Here is a 22,151-nt window from a genome sequence, read left to right as displayed (position 1 = left end):
CTGAGAGACAAGGTGGGTGAGGTAATAGCTTTTAATAGACCCACCTCTGTTGATGGAAAAGAAGTTTCGAGATGCACAGAGCTTTTCCACCAGCAGAAACTGATCCATTAAAAGCTATTATCTCACCCACCTTGTGTGTCTCATACCCTGGGACCAGTACAGCTACAACACTGCAAGCAACTTGTTTTTCTTGGATCTCGCTCAGAATGATTACATTATCCCAATTACTTCCCCATCTTTCATTTTCACTCTGGTTAACTAATGTTAGTTTCTTTGAAAATACTTCTAAAGTAAAATCAGAGTCTGTGTGTAGATTTTAGAGCACTTTAAAATATTGCCCTTTTCCAGTACATGTGGGCGAGTGGGCAACACCAACTGTCACTTGCCCACATCCTGAGGATGGACAGAGGGAGTTCAAAATTCAAGAGAGTGACCAAACAGACAATATTATCTTTTTTATGATTTCATGATATTTCTTGGTTCGCTCTCCATTACAAACCCAGGAGGCTCTCTGAGAGTGTGCTCGCAGATCAGAGCTCAAAAGAGAATGGGCTGACCCGAGCTGCTGCAGTTTGCCAAGGGGGGTCGGGGGGAAACAGACTTCCCTTTTCAACAAAGTGGACTGAAGATTGTTCGGACAGAGAGGACTAAAAGTGGTCACATGGAATTGTGAGATACTTCCAGATGACTCAGGACCTGAACCAAGCAGGGCTGTGCCTATATACAAAGCAACAGAGGGTCAAACCCTGGGTCCCTGCTTAACTCAAGCCCAGACCTCTAGCCCTTCGGGTTCCTGGGATCCTGGGTCAAAGCCCTGGGTTAGTGCAATTGCAGTGTAGACACAAGGGGAGTTAGGCTTCAGCCCGGCTCCAGCACAGGGTTACAATGAAGTGCAGACATACCTGTAGTCACTGTGGTGACAGACTGCCTGGAAACCCATAGCTTGAGCCCCAGGTATCTGTCTGTGCACAAATTAGAAGAACCAGACAATTTTTAAAAATAGTAGTTTTTAAGAGTGATTCTATCTTGGGAACCCCTTGCTCAAATGTCCCCAAATTTGGAGCATTAACTAAGCCACGCCCCATGAAGCACAGTGAATTTCAAGACAAACTAAGTCAGCACATGGATTTTAGAGCACTTGTCTTTTAAACGGTAAGCAAACTCTTAATCTTAACTACAGCAGAGCTGCTGCTGTTATAATTCACCCAATTCACTCTGTCCAGTATAGTTTTAAATTACACAAATAATGGCTCTTCCACCAGTTCCCTTCAGAGATTCTACAATCTAAATGTTTCTACTGTGCCCATCACCATGTGTTGGGTACCAGTCAAACAGAAATAAGACATCTTTCCATCTTTATTAGCCAAAGTTTTCCTCTTGTCATCATCCCATTACAATTAGGACCAAGGAATAATGGAAGCCCAGAAAAGGTGGGGAGAGCAACCACTAGAGAAAGGAGACAAAGGGAAGGTGACAACAAGGCTGAGAAGTAAAGAATATAATCAGCTGAAGGGAAAAAGGGAGTACAGAAGTTCAGTAGTCACCAGAAAAAGGTGAAATCAACAGAGGAAGGAGTTTGGCAAGTGGGATACATTGTTCATCAATTTCTTTACAGTTAAATCCCTGTCTGTTATTCTACTTTAGCATTTCCTATAACACCTATTGGCATAGCGTCTAAACACCTCCCCACAATTAGATGGTTAAAAGCTACAGTATTTTTTCACAAGCCAAAGAAACTACTTCAAACAATTGTATTTCCTGGAACACCACTTTCTGACATGCGAAGCATAATACGTTTCAGTTGTTCACTTACTCTGGCATCCTTGTCTCCAATAAGACAAACCGCACGTAAAGATGGAACCCAGCGTTTAAATTCATTCATCCAATTGTGTAAAGTTGATTTTGGAACCAGGACCATGTGTGGTCCAGGAATGTTTCGGTAATGCTTCAGATAGCCTAGCAATGCTATTGTTTGCAAAGTTTTACCAAGACCCTACATTAGCAAAGAAAAAAATTAAAATGAAGTGTCATCATAACATTAAGGACATCAAAACTATTTTCCAGCTATTTAATGCTGCTGCTGAAACTGCTTACAGTGAAATGCATACAGTGCAAGTCTATTCTTGAGATGAATTAAAACCCATGTTGCTTCAATGTATTACAATATCCAAATTACAATTCTGAATACAGCCATTTTGTGCACAGAACAAAATAGTTTTACTATAAGAGTTCCACTGTATATAAATGAATTATAGGGACTTCAATGTTAAATTACAAGATGGCTCAGAGCAAAGTTTAATAAAAAATTAAAGTCCCTATAATATTATGCATCTCTTGTTTGAATTACACAAAAAACTTATTTCACCGTTAATGAAACTGCATCTATTATGATCTTTTTACTTACACAAAAAGGGTACATTAACCACATAAAGGATGGAAAGAGTAAAAAATGACCCTTTTGCTGAAGCTAGAACATAACATATCCTCTCTCCTACAGCCCAATACAATTGCCATTTAAGTCAATAGAAAGACTTTAATGGGAGTCAGATCAGCACCAGAGAAATCTATTCTTTCTTCTATCCACATGTGTAATGCTAACTTTAGGAACTTATGCACTTGTTAATGGGAAAGCAGATCACTGGGATAGATGGCAAACTCCAAGAGGACCTATCCAGGAAAAATGTTTGCCTCTGTAGTCAATATCCAAAATGAAGCAAGAACCAAAACAGGCATATTATGGCCCAGATCCTGTTTGCCCTAATCACAGGAGAAACTCAGTTAATAGAGACATTCATGTGATTAAAGTGAGCTGGATTTGGCCCTATATAATACATAGACTTTTGCGGTATTAAACGTTTTCCTAGAAATTGACAACTTCAATGAGGACTTGTTTTTTTAAAGATATAGTATAAAAAAGTTAATTCCATTTCACAAAATAAAATATATCAAGCACAACAATTATAGAGCATCAGAAATGTCAAATGCAGAGGGGAAAAAAAGATTTATTTATTTATTTAGCAGCAACAGCAGAATCCTAAGTTAGCTAACAAATTCTGTATGGCATTTTCTTTCTGGAAAGCATGAGAGAATAATTCACATTTTCATTTTTTAAGACATATTAACTGTATATAGAATAAGAACCAGTGACAACTATGCATGTGTTATGCTCCAAAATAGGCATGAGCATATAACTATGTGTGCAATAACTAGTCAAAAGGGTACAAAGCGATATCCTGCTTCAATAAGTTTATTATTCTATGTATTTCTTCCTGTTAGAGGAAATTGTGCACAGAGCATGCAATTTAAACCCATGAAGAAAGTCCTTGGGCTGATGAAGGTCACATATGTACACAAAAAAGATCAAAACAGAATGATTACTCTACATAAATTCCAAAATCTTGCTGCTTACCATTTCATCTGCCAGAATTCCATTAACGCCATTCTCATACAAGGAGATCATCCAGTTCAACCCTCTAACCTGGTAATCTCTTAGCGTTCCTCCTTTCACATCTGCAAATGTAAGATTCCTCTAACTAGAAATTTTTTAATTTTATTGTGATCTACTTATGAGATCTTACTTAAATCAATCAAAACAAACAGAAAACTTCCAACATGGATACTCACATGAGGGTGACTCCTCAAATCGAACACACACATTAGATGTTTTTCGACTCTCAGATAGCAGCTCTTCATCTTCCTCTTGCTCCGTGCGTCTGTGACGATAACTGAAGAAGGAAGAAAGTTTGTACGTGAGTTTGGATTCTAAAGCTTTTCAACAGAGCTAATGGAATATACCCTGACTACATTTTTGAGAAAACAGTAAATTAGGATAGAAATCACTGTTGATCCAGCAAATCTATATTCTATCACCTGCTCTTCCACAGAACCAGTTTATCATTAAGTAATTATTCCCAGATATCCATTCCAGCTCTGAATTATTTAGGCTAAAATCCAGCCCTTTCCTCCTCAGCCATGGTTGTACTGTGCAAGAAGGAAGCAAAAATTCTGCAGGTGGCTGTGCAGGGAGTGGGGCAGAGGGGCATAAGGTACACACGGACTATGGCCACACAATCTGCCACTTGATCGGTATACCATTCAATAGACCATTGATCAGTATACCATTCGGAAGGATAAGTGAAAAGTTTCAGTTGAATGTTCAATTCCATAAATATTTGCTTGGATGACTTCTAAAAATTATTCCAATTTTAAAAAAAGCAACTTTCAAAAATAATATTTAAGTGCCTCATATAAAAAAACACCCAAATCAGGGGGAAAAGTCTCTCTCTCACACACACACTTTCACCTGTTTAGTACTACAACTTTACTTTTTCAAGGAGTTCTGGCATACTTAAGCCATAATTTTTCAACTGCAATTTAAAAGATAGATAATAAAAATATATAATTTGTTTGAAAAAAATAACTTTGAACTTTGACATAAGAATAGAGATACGAAAACATACTCCCCAGCTGAAAGTAAACTCTGTTTTTCATCTTTCTTTATCCGTGGTCGTCCCAATTTGACTTTCAATGGTGATGTTGGAGATTTCTGTGCTGCAGGCTGAATAAAATGTGCAAAAAGTTCCGTCTGCTTCAGGAGAAATTCAAATCTTTTTGCCCGATCTGTTTTCTAAGTTACAAAACAAAAAAGAAGAAATGTGCATCTTTTCCCCACCAACAATAATTTTATTTTTGTTAAAACAAGCAACTTACATACCTCAGTACTGATCTTGCAGAGCAATCTGAGCAAGTGAACTTTGCAGGAGAACTCCATACAAATGTTACATACATGAGTGACAAAAAATTACTTTTTTTTTTTATTTACACCCAGGGATGAAATCCTGGCTCCCCCTCAAGTCAATGGCAAAACTCCTCATTTAAGTTATTGTGGTCAAGATTCCACCTGAGAAGTGTTTGCATTGACTAGTAATATGTTGCTGTTTCAAAAACTAAAGCAACTAATACACAATCCTGCTCCCACTGAAGTGAATTAATTTTTCTGTTGGACTTCAGTTGGAGCAGGCTCAGGCTCCAAATGTTTCTTAAGTCCATGAGTCACACCTGCTACACTGTATTTAATAGACTATAAATAACAGCTATAACAGTTTTTAAAGAAGACAGCAACTAACACCATGCTATTTTCCTGTCAGTTCTTAAACAGTGTTTACAAAATCTTATGCATTATGTAACTTAAAACAGTTTCGTTGTGAAATCCTTTAACCTCTCAATATGTGTTTGTTTCAAATACTAAAGTAAAAACATAAATTAGTATCATAACTTTCTTAAGCAATATGTAAACTACAGAAGATTCCTCTAAAGAAGAGCTGGGTAGCTGTTAGATGCAAACAGCAGCAGTCTATCGGTGGCAAGATAGCAATATTCACAAATGAAGCTGAAAAGATGCTGATACATCCTTTTTGCCACAGGAGGGCAATATAAGTTTCACACAAACTCTTCAAATCTTGATGGCAAGCACAGTTTAACAATCACATAAGAACAAGTCTTTCTAAAAAACTCAATACAGATACCACTATAGTCAGTTATTATTCCCCCTTGAATTTATAGCTACTGAATTGTTTTTGTATAAAGGTCTTCATTATTGCCGGCCTACACAATTTTAGCAGTTTTCATATACATATGGTTTACTCCATTTATTTTTTTTTTTAAAAGAGGTTATATATAAAAACACATACAATATTATTCTGCACTGCATGAACAATGTGCAAGTAGCTAGAACGCCACTTTATAGTTATCCACAAGTATTCGTTCCCAACAAATAAAATAATCAAATTCAGGTTTTTAGATGTTTGTTCCTACAGTTTCTCTCACTCACTTTATGATTTCTTTCTAAAGAGGTATGTTCCATAAACAGTACATGACACACAAAAGGCATATAAATGTACTGACCCCAAATGTATGCTTCCATTCTCCTCTCCCCAGTTCAATGAAATGTCACATTTGTGGGAGGCTGGATAACTCAATGGATGAGAAATGGGATACAGAGTATTTGCTGCTTCAAATCCAGCACAGGTCAGCAGTGATATTAGCTTGGACATTTGGGATATGCCTACACAGCCTGGGGCAACAAGCCTCCCAGCAAGGGTCAACAGACTTGGGTTTGTTGGGCTCACAAGAGCGCTCTAAAAATAGCCGTGCAGTTAGTGAAGTCGTGGCTTGGGGTGAAGCTCAGCCTTCAAGACCGAAACCCTGCCTAGGCTTCAGGGCCCAAGCCACAACTTCAACGTGCAGTCAAAGTGGTTCACCCTCATCTCCAGCTGTTTTTAGACCAATAGCAAGAGCCCCACTAACCCAATGGATCCAGGCAGGGAGGCTTGCTACTGTTGGCTGCGTGGACATACCCTTGGTGGCTTTGGAAAAATGAGCTGGTGTCACGGTTCCTTCCCCACTCTGAACTCTAGGGTACAGATGTGGGGACCTGCATGAAAGACCCCCTAAGCTTATTCTTACCAGCTTAGGTTAAAAGCTGCCACCACCAAAATGTTACACAAAGAACAGGGGAAGCACCCACTTGGAAACGTCTGCCCTCCAAAATATCCCCCCAAGCCCTACACCCCCTTTCCTGGGGAAAGCTTGATAAAAATCCTCACCAATTTGCATAGGTGAACACAGACCCAAACCCTTGGATCTTAAGAACAATGAAAAAGCAATCAGGTTCTTAAAAGAAGAATTTTAATTAAAGAAAAAGGTAAGAGAATCACCTCTGTAAAATCAGGATGATAAATACCTTACAGGGTAATCAGATTCAAAACAGAGAATCCCTCTAGGCAAAACCTTAACTTACAAAAAGAGACAAAAACAGGAATATACATTCCATTCAGCACAGCTTATTTATCAGCCATTTAAACAAGAGGAAATCTAACACATTTCTAGCTAGATTGCTTACTAACTTTTTACAGGAGTTCTGAAGAGCATTCCTGATCTGTTCCCAGCAAAACGCATCATACAGACAGCCAAACCCTTTGTTCCCGCCCCCCTCCAGCTTTGAAAGCAACTTCTCTCCTCATTGGTCATTTTGGTCAGGTGCCAGCGAGGTTATCTTAGCTTTTTAACCCTTTACAGGTGAAAGGGTTTTGCCTCTGGTCAGGAGGACTTTATAGTTCTGTATACAGAAAGATGGTTACCCTTCCCTTTATATTTATGACAGCTGGTAACAAAAGGGATCAGCTGCCTTTATAACTGTAACAACTCTTGGCCTCCTTGTTGACAGTCTCAGAGAACAGGGCAGCACAACACAACTGCAGAGCAGATGGCAGAAGAGTGGAGCAGGGCAGCGGGGCTGAGGGACTAAGGGCAACAGCATCTTCTGTGCATGCTGCCAATGAGACAGTGCAAGTGAGACACTGACAGCACTCACAGTGCAAGTGAGACACTGACAGCAGGCGTGGCCAGCAGCAGCAGGGCAGCAAAATAGCCCAAAATACCGCAACCCACAGCTGCAAAAATAACCTGAAACTGTCAGTTAGAAAAAGCCCAACTGGGCTGGGAAACTACATACTTGGCAACCGGAGCAAGCTAAAAACTGTACAGAGATTATATTACCATCTCAACCTCTAGAGGTGGTCTCTCCAGAACAGGGTTGGGGGAGTCTGTGAGGATGATGTGGATAAACTTGTATTATTGTTGCCCATGCCTGTCCTGTGAGTAAATAGAGGTATAAACTTCTAACATACCTGAAAACGTTGCCTAAGTAGAGATGAGAAAAATATATTACTAAGGGCTAGATTCTGCCTGCCTCCTACACAGGGGAGGACGACACAAGGATACTCCTCTCCAGCTCGTGCAGCCTACATAAAAGCTGATCAGAATGCCTGCCTGGGTTCAGGGATCTGAGACTGCTTCCTCCCTATTGTCTTTGGGGGAGCTGTAACATGGTGCCCCAAAAGGGGGGTGGGGGGCGACACAACAGGAAATGAGACAGGGCCATGGCTATGCATGTTCAGCCTAACACTAACCAGAAGAGCTGGTCAGACAGGCAGAGGGAAGTAAGCTGCACCATACTACAACCTCCAGTGGAGTACCCTTGTCTGAGGGGCCAAATGAACCGCCAACGAACTCAGATAACACCACCGACAGAATAGAGGGAAATAAAGCAATCCAAGATCAGGAGGTCTAAATCAGACTGACAGATGATGATGCTGACTGGGAACAAAGCCAGCCATACCTGATTTATAGCCAACAATTTTACAGGTTAGAGGATATTAAGGGGTGAACCCTGGAAAATAATATCACACTGCTTTATTGCCTGACTGCTGAAAATACAGGCTATTTGATGCATATACCCTCTCTGCTTCCAAGCAGCAGAAGGGTACTATTTACGGAAGACTGGATCCAAAATACATATCCTTGCAAAACACAGGTGCTACTTTTTGGGATCAGTTATTTGTATTACCATAGCGCATTGACTTTCTTTCTAACCATTGACCTGTGCTTAGCACTTAAAATGAAGTATTCACTCAGCCAAGCAATCATTTCCTTAAGCCTCTCTGGCAGCGGATCTCTGTCCCTGTTCCTATCTAATCTGGCATTTCCGTCAAATTCCACCACTCTCTAGAAGAGCATTAATGAAAATGTAGCAGGCCATTGGTCACTGGCATCCACCAAAATCTGACCCTGTGAGTGACATTCAAGAGTGGGCCTTGTGTGTTCTGCTATGGGTTTCTCCCTTAATGTCCTGATTAGCTCTACTTTCCTGTCCAGCATTCTCTGTTCCTTAAGCCTGACCTGATGGATCACAGTTTGCAGTGTTATGTTGTGGAGGGTGCCCAGATTTAGGATTCTGTGGTGTTTTCAGAGACGTAGTGTACAAACACCAGCTTCTTGTTTTTCTCCCATTTAAGAAGTGAAAACTCTCAATTTGTGTATAAAGAATGCAGAGCTATGAAGTTATTTCCTTTGCATTCTGAAATCTGTACAAAATTCTTGCATGGACTCAGGCCACACCAAAAAAAAAAAATTATATATGCTACTAATATCTTTTCTCTCTCCCCCAAACCTAATTCCCCTTTGTCATGTGCATTTTAGATTCTGGACCTAGTTTAAAAGTGTGCCAAGCATTTCATTTGTCCTGTCCATCCTCCACCTGCCCTTGTTAGATTCTGGATGTTCATATCCTTGTGGGTGACTATGCCCATGTGTCTCCCTAGGTCACAACACACACTGGCTGCAATCTCATGTATCCCAGCTTTCTTTCAAAAAACCCTAAGGGCTGAATACATGTCCACGTACATAGGGGTAAACAAAGTATACAGAGAGGGCAATATCTTGGATAGATTTGTGGAAAGTTAAACCCCATCCACTTAGGCTTTCAAAGTGTATACCTCAACCCTCGGCAAACAAGTCAGTTTCATGATTCACTATCTCTCAGCTTTGAAAATTCCCCTGCACATAGAGATGTACTTCCAGATCAAGAATTGTATTTAATTAATATTGTTATTCTGATTCCATTTTCCTTCCCTCCCACTGACATCCTGTCTGCAATTTCTTGTTTCCTCCCATTGTCTCTACCTAGCTCAGTAAAACAAAAAGTTAGCCATCTGTTGTGCTATGAAACCACACTTACCATCTTCTCTTCATATTCTGGATCAATTTCTTTTTCAGGTCTAGATGCCTTGGGAGGAAGTTTGAGTTGAAATGGAGGATCATTTTTCTGAAATTCAAATTTTAAATATTTATTAATATCAATACAGTGAGCTACTGAAGCCAAATTGAAAAAAGCATGCAAACTTCAAAAACAGTATCAGAATTCTTTGTTAAAAAAAAAAATCAGATCACCCACATACCAAACAAAATGGAAAATAAGCACTGAAAGAAAAGGTACCATCTCACCCTAATCGGAGCTGAAATCCATGAAGAAATAGCCAATGAAGGGCAAACATGACCAAATAAAAACCTCAGATTAGCCTTATCACTTCCTATGTATCGCCTCACAAATCATCCCTCAGTTCATCCTGGGAGTGGGAGGTTTGTTTACCCATAGGAAAGGCCATGGCTTACAAAATTGTCAGCCTGTTCCTAAATATAAAATTCCTAACTATTTACATTTTTGGCAGCTGGATCCTGATCTCCTCCCCTACCCACCCAAAAGAACAATGCAAGGTCTGAGATAAAGGCTTAACTTCTCTCCACCACACACATCAAGAAACAGATTAAATTTCATAGATCCCCCTCCAGGGGACACACTCAGCCATATAAGGGAAAAAAGTCTGTAATTCAGGGCAAATTGTTTAAGACATGGTGATCGCAACAGCTCATTTTCATGCTTTACACAATTTGTAGATATTCACAAAAATACTGGACAATCTTTACATACACAAAACCTCTACTAACTTCAATGAGAGTTTTGCCTGAGTAAAGACTGCAGGTTTAGAAACTAGTATGGACTTTCAACCTATTATTCAGAAAGATACAAGAATTCTTATCTGGAAGGTTTTTTCCAATTGAATGTAATTGTTTTAAAAATATGTCTTTTGCTCCTGAAACATAAGGCTCACCTGCAAAAAAAAGTTTAAGTACTAGCCTTTTTGATATCTTAAAATTAGAAAAGGTGCTTTTGAAAGGGCGTGCATCATTTCAAATAATTGCTTTAAAAAGGCTTTTACAAAAGTTATCTAAGATATTCATACTTGATGCTATATGTCCTCCACACACAGTGATCCCATTTCCCATATGTTGTACAGCTCTTAGCACAATGGAGTCCTGACCTGATTGGCCTTAAAGCACTATTGCAATATAAATGTTAAAACAATATATCTGAAGGTTTATTGTTTTTTTTTAAAAAGGCTGCCAAGGTGATCCCGGCAATTACAGACCAGTAAGCCTAACTTCAGTACCTGACAAATTGGTTGAAAAAATACTAAAGGACAGAATTATCAGATGCATGGATGAACACGATTTGTTGGGGAAGAGTCAACACAGCTTTTGTAAAAGGAAATCATGCCTCACCAATCTATTAGAGCTTTTGAGGGGGGTCAAAAACACGTGGACAAGCGTGATTCAGTGGCTTGGACTTTCAGAAAGCCTTAGACAAGGTCCCTTACCAAAGGCTCTTAAGCAAAGTAAGCTGTCAAGGGGTAAGAGGAAAGGTCCTTTCATGGATTGGTAACTGGTTAAAACATAGGAAACAAAGGATAGGACTAAATGGTCAGTTTTCAGAAAGGAAAAAGGTAAACAATGATGTCCTCCAAGAAACTGTACTGGGACCAGTGCTGTTCAACTTATTCTTAAATGATCTGGAAAAAGGGATAAACAGTGAGGGGGCAAAATTTCTAGAGGATACAAAACTAATCACTATAGTTAAGTCCAAAGCTGTCTGCAAAGAGTTACAAAGGGATCTCACAAAACCGGGGTGACTAGGCAACAAAATGGCAAATGAAATTCAATGTTGATAAATGCAGAGTAACGAATATTTGAAAACATAATCCCAACTATACAAACAATATGATGGGCTCTAAATTAGCTGTTCCACTCAAGAAAGATCTTGGACTCATTGTGAACAATTCTCTGAAAAACATCCACTCAATGTGCAGCAGCAGTCAAAAAAGCTAACAGAATGTTAGAAACCATTAGGAAAGGGATCGGTAATAGACAGACAATATCATAATGCCTCTATATCGGGGTGGGCAAACTACGGCCCACGGGCCACTTCCGGCCCACCAGGCCTTTTAATCCAGCTCTCAAGCTCCCGTGGGGGAGCAGGACCATAGGCTTGCCCCCCCGGCGCTCCAGACTGGGAGCAGGGTCGAGGGCTTTCCGTGCAGCTCCCAGAAGAGTGGCACGTCTCCCCTTGGCTCCGGCTCCTAGGCATAGGGGCAGCCGGGGTGTGAGGGGGGCTTAGCACGCTGCCCCCGCCCCAGGCCCTGACCCCACAGCTCCCATTGGCTGGGAACCGCGGCCAATGGGAGCTGCAGTGGTGGCAGATGGGGTAGCATGCAGAACCGCCTGGCCACACCTCCACGTAGGAGCTAGAGGGGGGACATGCCACTGCTTCCAGAAGCTGCTTGAGGTAAGCACCACCTAAAGCCTGCACCCCTGACCTCCTCCCACATCCCAACCCCCTGCCCCAGCCCTGATCCCACTCTCACCCTCCAAACCCCTCGATCCTATCCCAGAGCACCCTCCTGCACCCCAAACCCCTCATCCCCAACCCCACCCCAGAGCCTGCACCCTCAGCCAGAGCCCTCCTCCGCCTCCCCCCCTTACCAGCACGGAGCCCCCTCCCACACCCTAACCCACAATTTCATGAGCATTCATGGCCCACCATACAATTTCCATACCCAGATGTGGCCCTCAGGCCACAAAGTTTGCCCACCCCTGCTCTATATAAATCCATGGTAAACCCACATCTTGAATACTGAATGCATATCTGGTTGCCTTATCTCAAAAGATGATGTACTGGAATTGGGAAAGGTACAGAGAAGGGCAACAAAAATGATTCGGAGTATAGAACAGCTTCTGTATGAAGAGAGATTTAAAAGACTGGGACTTTTCAGCTTGGAAAAGTGATGACTGAGGGGGATATATGATAGAGGTCTATAAAAGTCATGACTGGTGTGGAGAAAGTGAATAAGGAAATGTTATTTACTCCTTCACATAACACAGGAACTAGGAGTCACCCAATTAAATTAACAGGTAGCAGCTTTAAAACAAACAAAAGGAACTACTTCTTCACACAACACACAGTCAATCTGTGGAACTCTTTGCCAGGAGATGTTATGAAGGCCAAAACTGTAACAGGGCTCAAAAAAGAACTAGATAAGTTCATGGAGGATAGGTCCATTGCTATTAGCCAGGATGGGCAGGGATGCAACCCCATGCTCTTAGTGTCCCTAGCCTCCGTTTGCCAGAAGCTGGGAGTGGACAACAGGGGATGGTTCATTTTCTCTGAAGCACCTGTCATTGGCCACTGTCGGAAGACAGGTTACTGGGCTAGATGGACCACTGGTCAGATCTTGTATAGCCATTCTTATAGGTTCAGGTACTAAAACTAGACAAAACTATGCCAACATTTTAAAAAAACCTAAAACTTGTAAATGGAACCAATTTAATACTGAAATCTGAGAGATGAAACATTGAACTCAATGAGCCATTTTCACTTGCTTTTGAGGTAGCTTGGTAATTTATTCAGCTCTTGAAAAAGCTTAGCCAGCTAAACATGCCCACCTGTTTTTAGGGACACAAATCCGAGAATCATAATATTTATGCTAGAGGATGTCTTTTTCAGTTTGGGCATGAACGTAGGACTGACTGCTCTGTCTTGCTTCATTATACTTGAGTTCAGTATCTCAGCTACAGTACTTAGGAGGGTATATTATTGTTTTACTAAATTTACAAAAAATCCCATGAATGCAGAATGCCATAAGTATGTGTAGAGTGTGGCTAAGGAAGAGTTTAAATGCTGCTTCATAAACTACTAACACTTGACTTCTGCGCTGCAGGGCCCAGATAAACGTGTTACAGAGAAGTAGCCTTAAATACTTATCTACCATAAAAGACCTAATGTTTTCAGGAGGGCCGCCAAGCAGGGCCAGCACTGGATTCGCTGGGGCCCAGGGTAGAAAGCCCAAGCCCCACCACAAGGGGTGGAAGCCCAGGGCCCTGAGCCCCGCCATGCAGGGGTGAAGGTGCAGCCTGAGCAATGTGGCTTTGCAGGAGCCCATGTGGCATGGGGCCTCAAGCAACTGCTGTGCTTGCTTCCCCCAAACGTGGGCCCTGGCTTTTATATGCAGAAAACCAGTTTTTGTGGCACAGGTGGCCCATGGAGTTTTTATAGCATGTTGTGGGGGGGCCTCAGAAAGAAAAAGATAACTCAGTAGATAACTCAGTTGAACATCGTAACAGCTCACTTAAGGAAAAGGAAATTAAAATAGAAATTATTATTATTAAAACACAAAGTGTAAATACAACATTACTCAACTCTACTTTGGTGAGAAGACCACTGTCAACACTAATATTGGACACAATCTTCTTGTTACAGAAGACGAGTACTCCTTCTAACAGACAAAAGTGAAAATGACAGCATCAAATGTCAGATGCTTCCTGCAATTCTTCTAGGAACACATGAAATGGGAAATACAAGTGACTTGTCTATCTACCTGCAGTGAGTAGGACACTTCTCCTGGAAAGGGAAGAATTCTGAAGAACTCAAGATCTTTGTTCGAAATAGCTTGTAGCCTTTATGGCTATAAAAGAGAACCGCACAAATGAAAACTAACGCAATATTGCCTTCCCAAATCTGAAGACAGATGGCTCCAGTACCTGCCTCTGCTGCTTCTCATAACTTTTCCACTAGGAGAGTGAAATTTGCCAAACTCATTTCATTGTCCCTTTGGATCCTTATGAGCAACAGCGAAAGTAGGCTTCAAAACAAGAGCAAATTGTTGCAAATGTGACAGACAAGAAATAATGGGGAGAACATATAAGGAGTGTAATTTGGGAAACAAGTGCACAGCACATTATGCCTTCTAGAAGCGGATATGGAAGATAGAGAACCCAAGCAGACTCATGGGACAAGTACCTGCTAACATTCCAACACCCTTTCCCTCCCTGGAAGCTTAAAAGGGGACAGAGAGTGCTGTACCTCTCATAAGGACGTTGCTCCTTGTTTGTGGAGGCCAATGGAGAGTGGAGGTGAGAATCACGTTTGTACTTACCTCTGGGTAACATTAAGAGTTATACAAGTTTATATTTTGCTATTTTACTGGAATACAAGTAAAAATACTTCCTCTTATACCACCAAGCAAAAGCACATACCCTAATCAGTCACTTAAACACATAAGCTTATATTCTTAAGTATAGAATGTATTCTTACAGGTCTTCACAGAAACTTTTGTTGCGACAGTAATGTAGATTACAGCTTTGATTTATTTAAAAAAAAACCCACAAACAGTTCTATACCAGCAGAAGTCCTAATGTAGACACAATTATATCAGCAAACAAGTGCTGTTCATTCAGGGAACTGGTATAAGCTACAGCAGAAAAAGAATCCCAATACAAGCACCTTCTACACAGAGGGTTTGCTGTATAGCATAGCAGTAAACTTTGTCTTGTAGACTAGCCTTAGAGCAGTGGTTCTCAACCAATCAGCACACAGCTGCGGCCCATGTGCCATCCTCAGGGACCATTCAAGTAGTATATATATTGTGTGCATGCGGCCCACATAATACACAGAGAGCTGCATATGCAGGCTACAATGGTAAACAGGTTAAGAAACACTGCCTTAGAGAATATAGTCAAAGCCTGTATAGTTTAAGCATCCCATAACATGAAGGACTATCAAAGTATATAATAATTTTAACAGTATAGCTTGAGTAACCCCAGGGATCCAAAACATTTTCTCTGACAATCTCTGCTCACTAATTAAGCGAAGATGCTAACTTTAGGCTATGGGAAGGCATTCCAGCTAATGGGAAAGTGCAACGGTGCATCCTAAACTGAATCACTCACATGTCTGGCCACGCAATGGGTGGGAGTAAGAAGCACTGCTGCTTTTTTTGTTTTTTACTTAGTCTTTCCTATGTTGAGCTTTTGTATGTACGTATGTAAAGAGCATCCATCTAGGTAAAGAAAAAAAAAATCTATTCCAAGTAACTAATGAAAATTGTATCAAATTAATACAAGCATTTAACTGGCTGTTTACAACAAAGCATTAAAGTAACACAAGGTGTAAACAGCATAATGACAAACTACAAAAACACAGTTTATCATTATCTAGGATTACCTGGGATTTCCAGACACTAACATGTACCTGTGCATTGTATAATACCGCTTGTGCATCTGAATTGCAATTCGACCCTGGGGGGCACGTTGCTAAAGTGAAATCTATGAGATGTAGCTTTGAATTTCTCAGCTATTCATGATTTCAGCTGAACTAGTACTATTAAATAGCAGCAACCAGCTTTCCTTTTGTTAGAAACGTGTGACCTTCTGACATATATACAATGCTAATACAATATTTAATCCACTTACTGGCATATGTCAACTTATCCTGTTCTGTCTAGACATTATGTCAGGTTTTTTTTGCCAGTTGACAGATGGAAAACCTTATAGCACAAATTGTACCCTGTAGGTAATTCTTGCTCACATTTCTAACTCCTTTACTGTTCCTTAGTCTTAATGTTACTACACATTGCACAGTTCACAAACAACTAAATACTACAACATCATGTTTTTTCACTTCTCTCCATCAGCCTAATTCTTTCACCCAATATATCCAGAGGTGAAATTTCATCATTTGGATCTAAATTCTGGTCACAATGAAATCAAAACAGCTACCATTCAGTGGAACAGAGATTTGGCCCTTCAGGGGTAATCCTAAAAGACTTTTGAAGGGATTCCTACTTATGACTAAACCTTGTTTTCCAGTGACACCTGAAGATGTCACTTTTGACATTCCTAACGATCTCTCAAGAGTCCTGGCTTAGTATCTCTTCAGAAAACTGAAGGGAAGAGGAGAGAGACAGCCACACATGCTCTCTGGAGCATCTTGCTTTGGATCATGGAAACAATTTAAACTGCACATGCAGAAGAGAGCAGCTCTGAGTGGAAGAAATAACTGAAAAACCTGAAAGTACCATGACACCAGCAAACAAACTCCCACCAGTCAGATATTGTTATTATCACCCCTCCAAACAGCATTTAGCCATTGGCAATCCACCCCCTATGCCTAGCCAGATACATTAAGCAGTTAGCGAGAGTGGATTGAAGTATCATACACTTTTGAAGGGGAGTGGGAAGCGTATCCCAACAGCTCAAATCTCCCCTCATCCCTAGCACCAATTGCTTACACAAGCTTAGCTAAATGGCTCTGCATACAGGTAACCTGCTCCCCACCAGGTGGGGCCAGCTAGGTCCTTTCTCCCTCACACCTTGGTGTATCACTATCATTGAGCACCTCCAATTAAACCCAAAGGTGCAGTTCACTCTCCCAACCACAACCCACCCACTCTCCAAATGTCCAGCTTTTGGTTATGCCAAACAGGCCCCCTCCCCAACTGCAGCTCTTCGCCTGGCTTTAAAGCAGGGAGGGTAGTACCCCAGGGACTGGTAGTACCCAAGGGGAAGGCTGACAGAGAGGGGCTGTAAGGGTGCATGGACGGACTGTGCACAGGGGGAGACAGAAGGGACTGACGGGCTGTGTGCAGGGGTAACAGATGGGTTGGGTAGGAGGGTACAGAGGTGGGTGGCAGAGTGAGCAAATAGGCTGGAAGTATGGGTGGGCTGTAGGGCGTGGGTTATGGATAGGGCTGAAGGTACAGTGGGTGCAGATAGACTAGGGGTACAACCAGGGCTGGTAGTACAGTGGAGTATAGACAGGCTGGGGTGTAGATGCAGCTGCCAGGTTATAGATGGGCTGTGAACAGGGAGTCGATAGGGCTGGCAGTATTGGGGAGGTGGGTAGATGGGTGGTGGGGATATCTGGATGGAGCTGAGGATGGAGACACGCTGGGGGCACAGCCAGGGCTGCTGGCAGAGAGGGTGGGGGGGAACGGACAGATTGGTGTGTAGATGGGGCTGCCAGGTGGTAGATGGGCTGGAGACAGGCAATACCGGGGAGAAGGAGTGCAGACGGGTGGGGTATATTTGGATGGGGCTGAGGGATGCAGATGGGCTGGGGCGGGGCTGGGGGCACAGGGGGGTATGGACAGGCTGGTGTGTAGATGGGCTGGGACAGGCAGTACTGGGAAGGAGGAGTGCAGACAGGTGGGGGATCTCTGGATGGGGCTGAGGGATGCAGATGGGCTGGGGTACGGACAGGGCTGAGGGTACGGACAGGCCGGTGTGTAGATGAGCTGGAGACAGACAGTACTGGGAAGGAGGAGTGCAGACAGGTGGGGGATCTCTGGATGGGGCTGAGGGATGCAGATGGGCTGGAGCACGGCCAGGGCTGGAGGCACAGGGGGGTACGGACAGGCTGGTGTGTAGATGGGCTGGGACAGGCAGTACCGGGAAGGAGGAGTGCAGACGGGTGGGGGATCTCTGGATGGGGCTGAGGGATGCAGATGGGCTGGGGCATGGCCAGGGCTGGAGGCACAGGGGGGTACGGACAGGCTGGTGTGTAGATGGGCTGGGACAGGCAGTACCGGGAAGGAGGAGTGCAGATGGGTGGGGGATCTCTGGATGGGGCTGAGGGATGCAGATGGGCTGGAGCACGGCCAGGGCTGGGGGTACGGACAGGCCGGTGTGTAGATGGGCTGGGACAGGCAGTACTGGGAAGGAGGAGTGCAGACGGGTGGGGGACCTCTGGATGGGGCTGAGGGATGTAAATGGGCTGGGGTATGGACAGGCAGGTGTGTAGATGGGCTGGGGACAGGCAGTACCGGGAAGGAGGTGTGCAGACGGGTAGGGGATCTCTGGATGGGGCTGAGGGATGCAGATGGGCTGGGGCATGGCCAGGGCTGGAGGCACAGGGGGGTACGGACAGGCTGGTGTGTAGAGGGGCTGGGACAGGCAGTACAGGGAAGGAGGAGTGCAGACGGATGGGGGATCTCTGGATGGGGCTGAGGGATGCAGATGGGCTGGAGCACGGCCAGGGCTGGAGGCACAGGGGGGTACGGACAGGCTGGTGTGTAGAGGGGCTGGGACAGGCAGTACCGGGAAGGAGGAGTGCAGACGAGTGGGGGATCTCTGGATGGGGCTGAGGGATGCAGATGGGCTGAGGCATGGCCAGGGCTGGAGGCACAGGGGGGTACGGACAGGCTGGTGTGTAGAGGGGCTGGGACAGGCAGTACAGGGAAGGAGGAGTGCAGACGGGTGGGGGACCTCTGGATGGGGCTGAGGGATGTAAATGGGCTGGGGTATGGACAGGCAGGTGTGTAGATGGGCTGGGGACAGGCAGTACCGGGAAGGAGGTGTGCAGACGGGTAGGGGATCTCTGGATGGGGCTGAGGGATGCGGATGGGCTTGGGCACGGCCGGCGCCGGGCACGGGCGGGGGAAGGCAGCTAGATCTGGAGATGGACTCGGGTTACAGGGAGGCTGGGGTGGGCAGAGGGGGCCCAAGGGGTCTGTCGCCGGGCGGGTGGGGGGAGAGAGGGGCCGGGCGCAGACAGGGCTGGGGACTGTAGCCGGGCGGGACAGGGGGCTGTAGCAGCCGGGCCGGGTACCGGCATGGGGTGGGGCTGGCAGCGGAGCAGGGCTCCGGCTCCGGCGCCCCCTCCCCGAGGACTCTGACGCCCGCGCCCCCGGCGGTACCTCCTCGGCGCCCGGCTCCCGCGAGGAGGCAGCGGAGGTGGAGGGCTCCTCGCCGTCCGAGCTGGCGGGGCCGGGGTCCATCTTGCGTCGGAACCGGCTCGGGGTGGGGGGGGGCCCGCCACCCCCAAAACACCGCACGGCCCCGCCCCCTTCTCCCGCTCCCAGCCGAGCTCGCGAGATTTCCGAGGTAGCGGCTCCGCGAGAGCGGCGCAGAGCCCGGGAAAGGGAATCCGGCTAATCGGCTCCTACTGCGCATGCGCGGCCGCGCTCAGCGGGCATCGTGACGCTCTCTCAACCCGCTGCCCTCACCTGCGGCGGGGAGCGAACGGGAGCAGAAGGGTCGAAATACAGCGAAGGCGGGAGGAGCACGAGGGGCAAAAGCCGGCGGAGAACGGGGCAGAACCGAGCCCGGGCCTGGGCAGCGGGAGGAGCAGGTCCCGCTCGCCCGCCCTGGCCTTTCTGGAAAGGAGCGGGCGGGGGGGAGCTGTTGGGTCCCAGCCAAAGAACAACTTCGCCCCAGCTTTGACGACACGCTCGAGCCGGGGCGGCCTTTCAGACCGGGCGCGGGGGGGCGGTCTGGGGTGGGCCGCCTCCTGGTGAGTCACCCAGTGTGGGGCCAGCGGTAACGCTCCGCCGCGACCTCGCCCCGCGCATGCGCCCTCCCCTCTCACCTCAGCTGGGCGTGGCGTGCGGGCCGCCCGTCCCCGCCGCGTGACCCGAGCCGGCTCCCGCCTGGCAGCGCGCCCGCGGAGCCGCCTGCTGCGGGAAGCGGGGCGGGGCCGGCGTCGGGGCCGAAGGGCCTGTAGCCCTCCGAGCACGTTGCCCTGCCGAACCTGAAAGAGAAGCGGGGCGCCTCTGTCTCTCCCTTCACTTGCCAGGCGCGTGAGGGTGACCAGGCGTCTCGGTCAAATCAGGACTGTCCCGCTTTTCAGTTCTTTGTCCCGCCTCCCGGGCGATGCACGGTCAGGACGCGCTTTGCCCCCATGCTGCGGCTTTGGCCGCTTTTCCTTTCTTTGCTTCCCCCTGGCGTCCCGCTCTTTTGTCCGTTTCCTCTGGTCACCCTAATTAGCATAGATCTGGCAAAGTGGATCTCTCCTCCCCTTGTAGGGCCTGATCTGTTCCCCGTTACTCCGTTAGCTCAAGTGGGAGAGATCTGAAGAACTGAACCCTGTTGCTAACCCACGTTGAGTGTTTGTTCCACACCCTAGAATTTCAGTATATCATTTATTTTGGAAATAACATTAAAAAACCTACACTAAAGGAATGTTAAGGCTGCAAAGTTAAGCACTGAGAAGTTAGGAACTGCTAGATTTAAGGTTGCCTATGCAACCTTAATACAGCTCTTTTGGATATGCATTAGGATACAGCCTTTCGTTATTAAATGATCACATATTATTTTTCCATAAAGAAAAGGAGTACTTGTGGCACCTTAGAGACTAACCAATTTATTTGAGCATAACCTTTCGTGAGCTACAGCTCACTTAGCTTATGCTCAAATAAATGGGTTAGTCTCTAAGGTGCCACAAGTACTCCTTTTCTTTTTGCGAATACAGACTAACACGGCTGTTACTCTGAAACCTATTTTTCCATAGGATCCCAGCCTTCTTAAGCGCACAGAATAAATAGTGCTCAAGGAATTAACTGCGGCTCTATAGTGAAAGAGGCTATCTGTTTAAAAAAAAAAAAAGAGTCCTTGTGGCACCTTAGAGACTAACAAATTTATTTGAGCATAAATGTGTCAGTCTCTAAGGTGCCACAAGGACTTTTTTTTTTTTTTTTTGCTGATACAGACTAAATGGCTACCACTGAAACCTGTTATCTGTAAGACTCCTACCTTACCTGTTACAGAAGCTGGAAGGTTGTAGTGAATAACACAAGGGTTTCTGGAAGGAAAAAGGATGGTATTATGGTTGAGGCAGTTGGATGAGACCCTGCATTCTCATCTTGTCTCTGCCACAGAGTATGTGATGCTGGGGAAGTTACCTAAACCAGAATGTTCACAGTTGGTCAGCAGTTACCTGTGCTCACTTTCTGGGTGCCCAGTGGAAGACACCTGGAGCCAGATATGTGGAAGTGCTGAGTGCTTACAGCCACAACTGAAATTGATTGGAGCTGTATTTTTAATATAGAAAATGCAATAAAAATGCTAAGTATTCTAAAAAATTGTGCCATACATGTCTGAAGTTGGGCCCCCCAAATTAGTAGACACTTTTGATAATTTTGGCCTTATTTGTAAATTAAAGGGCCAGATAGGACCATTGTGATCACCAACTGTGTAACATAAGCCATTGGACTTACCTAAATTGATTCTTGTCTGAAATAGAGTATATCTTGTTACACCTTTAACAGCAATACTGAAGAGCCGTCTATTACCAAATTTCCCCATGTAGGTATTTCTGGACTGTGATCAAGTCATCCCTTCCCTTTGATAAACAAATCCTGAGTCTCTCTTGATAAGGCATAAAGAAAAGGAGTACTTGTGGCACCTTAGAGACTAACCAATTTGAGCATAAGCATAAGCTTTCGTGAGCTACAGCTTCATCCGATGAAGTGTGCTGTAGCTCACGAAAGCTTATGCTCAAATAAATTGGTTAGTCTCTAAGGTGCCACAAGTCCTCCTTTTCTTTTTTAAATAGTCACACAACATTAATTTTCTTCCAGTCCTCTGGAACTTCCACAGTGTTCTAAGACTTACTGATAATAAGCATTAATGGTCCAGAGAGCTCTTTTAAAATTCTTGAATACAAGTTATCCTTTCCTGCTAATTTTAAAATATCTCCCTTTAATAGCTGATGTTTAACATCCCCCTGAGTGACTCTTGTAATGGAAGTTACTTCATCAGATATAAATACATCTTCTGGCTTTTTCCCCAAAAAGAACAGAAATATTTATAGAACACTTTTGTCCTATTATTGAAATTTTACCATTTCAGATACCTTCTAACAG

General features: G+C 44.5%; 1 protein-coding gene across 4 annotated transcripts in view; it reads right to left on the bottom strand.

The window, feature by feature from the left end:
* The window catches only part of SMARCA1 (SNF2 related chromatin remodeling ATPase 1), a 76,138-nt gene extending 55,936 nt beyond the window's left edge, over positions 1 to 20,202 (bottom strand). For 2 of the 4 annotated variants that reach the window (XR_012160976.1, XR_012160975.1), the window contains exons 1-6: positions 19,206 to 19,419; positions 9,578 to 9,664; positions 4,461 to 4,627; positions 3,625 to 3,725; positions 3,410 to 3,510; positions 1,814 to 1,993 (exon numbers count right to left, since the gene is read on the bottom strand). Coding sequence is in view for 2 of the 4 variants with exons in the window: in XM_073361262.1 (XP_073217363.1) it covers positions 1,814 to 1,993; positions 3,410 to 3,510; positions 3,625 to 3,725; positions 4,461 to 4,627; positions 9,578 to 9,664; positions 19,206 to 19,286 (717 nt within the window). In the remaining 2 variants the exon portion in view is untranslated. Of the gene's footprint in view, positions 1 to 1,813; positions 1,994 to 3,409; positions 3,511 to 3,624; positions 3,726 to 4,460; positions 4,628 to 9,577; positions 9,665 to 19,205; positions 19,420 to 20,080 lie in introns of those variants that run through there. The other 2 variants (XM_073361261.1, XM_073361262.1) reach the window with 2 other exon arrangements.
* Between the last annotated feature and the right edge of the window lie 1,949 nt (positions 20,203 to 22,151).

This window comes from Lepidochelys kempii, chromosome 9 (genome assembly GCF_965140265.1).
Source record: "Lepidochelys kempii isolate rLepKem1 chromosome 9, rLepKem1.hap2, whole genome shotgun sequence".
In the NCBI taxonomy this organism is placed as follows: domain Eukaryota; kingdom Metazoa; phylum Chordata; order Testudines; family Cheloniidae; genus Lepidochelys; species Lepidochelys kempii.
Note: the sequence above shows the minus strand (reverse complement) of the source record. Positions and strands in the feature narration are given on the sequence as shown.